Here is a 4,711-nt window from a genome sequence, read left to right as displayed (position 1 = left end):
CATCTTAGTGGGTGTGTGAGTTCACTTACAAACCCTAAACAGAATGACACTTCTGTCTTGGGCTTCATGCGGTACCCTTACCTCTCCTCCTACCATGAGAGTCCCTTTGCAGCCTATAGGGGGAAGAGTTGAAGGCACATTTCCTCACCACCAAGCACATGCCTGCCCAGGATCTGGTCTGCGGCCAATAACTGAAGGACAAGTGTCCAAGGAAGGGGTGGTGAACTCAAAAAGACTACATGGAAATTATAATTGCGTTAATAAATTACCATGGAATTAAGACTCATGCACATGGAACAGTCAAATAATTCCTGGCAGCCTGTGATTACGGGGAGAAATCCTCTGGCTTCACTCTCCTTCCAGAGCTAAGAGCTATCCCCCAGCCTTGCAATTCTATTTCCAACACAGACCCTAAACTGAGGGTCCAGGGTGACTCTCTGCAGGACTGACATGCAGGAAGTGGTCCCGTCAGACTCAAACCATCTACTCATTAAGTTTCCCTGTATCTCCTTTTCTCTCTCTCTTCACATTTCTTAAGAACATCTACTTTTTGGTCTTGTATTTTAATAATTTTAAAAATATTTCTTTTCTATTCTTTCTATTGCTATATCTTAAAAGCTCTTCATCTACTTCTATTTTTTCTTCACCTTTTATTTATATTAAATATTTTTGTTTTAATTTTGTCTATATTTTACATTCATTTCCTACTCTTTCTCCCTTCACTTCTTCAGCATTTCCACTGTGGGAAAACATACATTAACATAAAAATTTACTATTTTTGCCATTTTTAAAGTGTATGGTTCAGTAGCATTAAGTACATTCACATTATTGTCAACCATCACCACTCTCCATCTTCAGAATTTTCCATCTTCCAAAACAGAAGCTTTGTACACATTAAAATATCCAATCACTTTTCATTACCAAATCCTTTACTTCCTTTTGTATATTTTTAATTTATATTTTAAGGGTGTGTTTATATTGCCCTATATAAACCTTACTTGCCCTATTTTTATTTTTCCCCTATAACTTTTCCCCTCCTGTTTATCTTTTATTCCATGTTGTTTTAATTTCCAATCTTTAATCTCTTCTACCCATCCTCACACACAATAGCACGTGCACACACTATAAAACTCATCCTGTCTGATAAATGACATTATCATCCTCTTACCCCAGGCCATCAGGAAGCCCACCTGGCCAGCAGACGTACCTGGAGTAGACAGCTTCTCCACGACAATACCCAATGATGGCGGCTGTCTCAGGATAGATGGCCTCGTACTTCAGGAGATGCCTCTTCAGGGCGTACAGAGGGTGGTTCTTGTATGTGCCAATGACAGTGGGCAAAGGCTGGTCCAGGTGCTTTGCCTGAAACTGCAAAGGCCAGAGAGATAATGTTGAGCATGTGGTTTAGAAGAGGAAGTGAGGTTTGATATGGGAAATCCTCAGACCAACTTGTTCACAGACTTGTGAAGCAGAGGTTTCATGAGCACCAACGATTATAACATTGCCTTTGTAGCTGTTGTTAAGGTTTCAGATTAAAAACAAAATAAAACAAAAAACAAAACAAACTATGAAGAATCAAGTAATTCTGTGGCTTACAGCAACTTTGTAAAGTCATCTAACTATTCCTCAGCAAGCCCTAGCTGACGAGTGTCCACTCTACTAAGGAGTCCCAAGGAATAAAAACAGTTTTCTTCAGGAAAGAGGTCCTATCTCCAAGTGGCATCATTATTCTGCAACGTGTGTTTCCTTAACTGCTCACAGGAAATCAAAATGAGTTGTTCACACCTTGTGACTTTTCCTAGTCTACTATAAGGAATCTGATTTTTCTTTGTTTTTAATATATTTTTGTTTCAGAGAGGAAGGAAGAGTGGGAGAGACATAGAAACATCGATGATGAGAGAGAATCACTGATCGGCTACCTCCTGCACGCCTCCCACACTGGGGATTGAGCCTGCAATTCAGGCATGTGCTCTTGACCAGAATTGAACCTGGGACCCTTCTGTCCGCAGGCTGACGCTCTATTCACCGAGCCAAACCGGCTAGGGCAGGAATTTGATTTTTCAGTGGACAATTTCACTGCTGTAATTCACATCCGATTCACCAAGATTTCGTAGACAGTTCCTTAGCAGTTCTTGAAAACCCCCAAATATATTAGTGAGGACAGGCAATATGGAGTAATAGCCAGGAGTAAGACAGACCCTCCTCCACATAGTTAGCTTCCAGTACAGACTTTATTAGGTTAGCCACAATGCCATCTGCACAATTCCCATCTCCTCCTACATTTTTCAGTAAAATGAACCAGAACACCCCCAGAGGAAACTCTCAATGCAGGATGAACTGTACGATACAGAGAATGCTAAATAAGCCCATGGTTCACCCATCTGAGGAACTGGGAACAATTCGCCAGCAAATCTGGGCATGCTCCCATGTGGAATGCTGAGCTCCACTCAATGCCACCACCGCTGTGCACAGCAGCTCAGGCCTCCTCCTGAGCCCTTCAGTCTAGAAGTCTTCCCAGTGTGCCTTCTCAACAGACTGAAGGTATTCCTCATCTGAGTCCCTTCCTCCCCAGGAGAGGAGTGTTCTAGATCCATGGAGGGTTGTGCGTGTGTTTTGTGAGTGGGTACGGTCTGAAAAGGAAGGCGGTAATCTTATTAATGAGTTTCATCTTCTTTCCCTCAGTATGACTTGCATAAATTAAATAACTGGGCAATAACTACAACTATACAGGCTTCAAAGCCAGATAGACCTGGGTTCAAATGCCAAGTCAGTCAGTCAATCACTTCAATCCTAAATGCTTAATTGGAAAAAAGAAAAAAAAGAAAAGAAAAAAAAAAGGCAGTAATAGCCCCAGCTTTATAGTTGTGATAACTAATGAGATAAACACTAAAAATACCCAACAAAGGGCTGGGCATACAAAAGTGCTCAAATACGGGAATAATGTTAATAACTTGACCGAGTCTTTGGGCCCGTGGCAGCCGAGGCCTTACCTCCAAGTCTTCTTTCTTCTCCCTCTCCACCAGTGGGCTCTGGTAGGGTCTCAGGGTTTCAGCCCACCACTTGGCATCAACCCGGCACTTGCGGGTCGCTGTCATCCAGGCTGGGTCATACCTCTGGGTGACATCCCGGACCCAACCATCACTGTCAAAGCCCACAACGTAGGCCATGGGCTTGGTGGCGTATCTGTAACATGTCACGGCCTGGCCCACCACACCATGCACACAGTCCACACACACCCACTTTTCCTCCCGCTCACAGAACACCTCTAGCCACTGGTCCACACCAGCCGTTTTCCCTTTTTCTGTCCCCTCACCATCACTGGACATTTTCTTGCCTCTCTTATTCTTACTGCTTGAGGAGCTTGTGGGTGCCGCTGGGGAGTCAGGATGCTGAGGGTGGCTCCCGTGTCGGGCCCTGGAGTCGCTTTTGGACCCTGCCTTTGTCCTTTGAGGGGCGGGGGCCCTCCTCTGCCTCGAAGGACCAGGCTCAGAATCCTCATCAGATGGATGATGGGCTTCCCCACTGGAGAGCTCGAAGTCAGAGCCACTGTCGGTCTCGTCACTCCCACTGGCCTCTTTGTAAGACACCCTGGAGGCCACCCGTCGCTCCCGGCCATGCGATTGTCTCCGGGTCTCCTCCTGCTCTTCCGCCTTGCCCTCTTCTCCCCCGCCGGAGGAGGGCTCTCTCCGTTTCCTCCCCACGGCAGTGGCCTCACTCCTCTTCCCTCTGGCCCTTGGACTGCTGGTGCCTCCAGAACTGCCCTCTTTTCTGGTTCCTCTGCTGGTCTTTGGTTTGGGGTGATTTTCTGAGACTTGGCTGGAAGTTTCTGAGGAGCCGTCAGGACCCTCTGAGGATCTCTCTTTAGGCTTCTTTCCCTTCAACAAAATAGAAATTTTCTTTTTGGCTAATGATAAGATAGAGACCCTGTAATCTGACCCTTAAAAACAGTCTAATGACCAATTGTTTTAAAGTATGATAATTTCTCACTTCTCCCTGACCAACCACCCTTTTCTCTGGAAGCCCCAAGAGCCTCACCTTGGCTGCTGACAACTTCAGCGGAACTGGCTGTAGGGACAATACCAGTCGGGTAGGGAGCTGCAGGGCCCGGAGCATCAGTAAAAACATCTGTAATGAAAAAGGATAACACATTTATCCTCAGAAAAGACTAAAGGTTTAATTAATTAAATGTGGTGGTGGTGGTGCTCATTTATAATAGGGAAAAGTTAGAAAAAACCAAGCTGTCTAACACTAGGAGTCTGGAACCCTCGACATTATTAAAAATGATGTAGCAGAGATCTATCTTTGTAGAAAAACAGGAAAATGTTTACCATATAGTAAAGAAAAAGTCTGTGTTTAAATATATAATGCTAATTTCTCTAAGAATAAATTATACACAAACATAAACATATATGCATATTTTGAAAAGGACCTACCCCTGTATATATTGGGTTATGGCTGTTTATATGTGGTGTTTTTTTCCCAGCTTACTTTTTATATGAATTATTCAGAACATATAAATCATTAGACAGAATGCACATTGGTGGTTGCCAGGTATATGAGGAGGTGGGAGGAGGTAGAAGAAGGAGTAACTGTTGAATGGGTACAGGATTTCCTTTTGGGGTAACAAAAATGTTTTGGAAACTGAGGTGATTGTCAAACAAAATTCTCAATACACTGAACATCACTAAATTGTTCATCTTTAAAAAAACAA

At 43.8% G+C, this 4,711-nt stretch overlaps 1 protein-coding gene across 3 annotated transcripts in view; it reads right to left on the bottom strand.

Annotated features, from left to right (window-relative positions):
* The window catches only part of XPC (XPC complex subunit, DNA damage recognition and repair factor), a 28,399-nt gene that overhangs the window by 5,750 nt on the left and 17,938 nt on the right, over positions 1 to 4,711 (bottom strand). For all 3 annotated transcript variants that reach the window (XM_036431237.2, XM_045579222.1, XM_036431236.2), the window contains exons 8-10: positions 4,036 to 4,125; positions 2,991 to 3,875; positions 1,208 to 1,368 (exon numbers count right to left, since the gene is read on the bottom strand). In XM_036431237.2, the coding sequence (XP_036287130.1) occupies positions 1,208 to 1,368; positions 2,991 to 3,875; positions 4,036 to 4,125 (1,136 nt within the window). The remainder of the gene's footprint in view (positions 1 to 1,207; positions 1,369 to 2,990; positions 3,876 to 4,035; positions 4,126 to 4,711) is intronic.

This window comes from Pipistrellus kuhlii, unplaced genomic scaffold (assembly GCF_014108245.1).
Source record: "Pipistrellus kuhlii isolate mPipKuh1 unplaced genomic scaffold, mPipKuh1.p scaffold_m20_p_11, whole genome shotgun sequence".
NCBI classification, from domain to species: Eukaryota; Metazoa; Chordata; class Mammalia; order Chiroptera; family Vespertilionidae; genus Pipistrellus; species Pipistrellus kuhlii.
The sequence above is the reverse complement of the archived record's forward strand: the minus strand, read 5'-3'. Positions and strand labels throughout refer to the sequence as shown.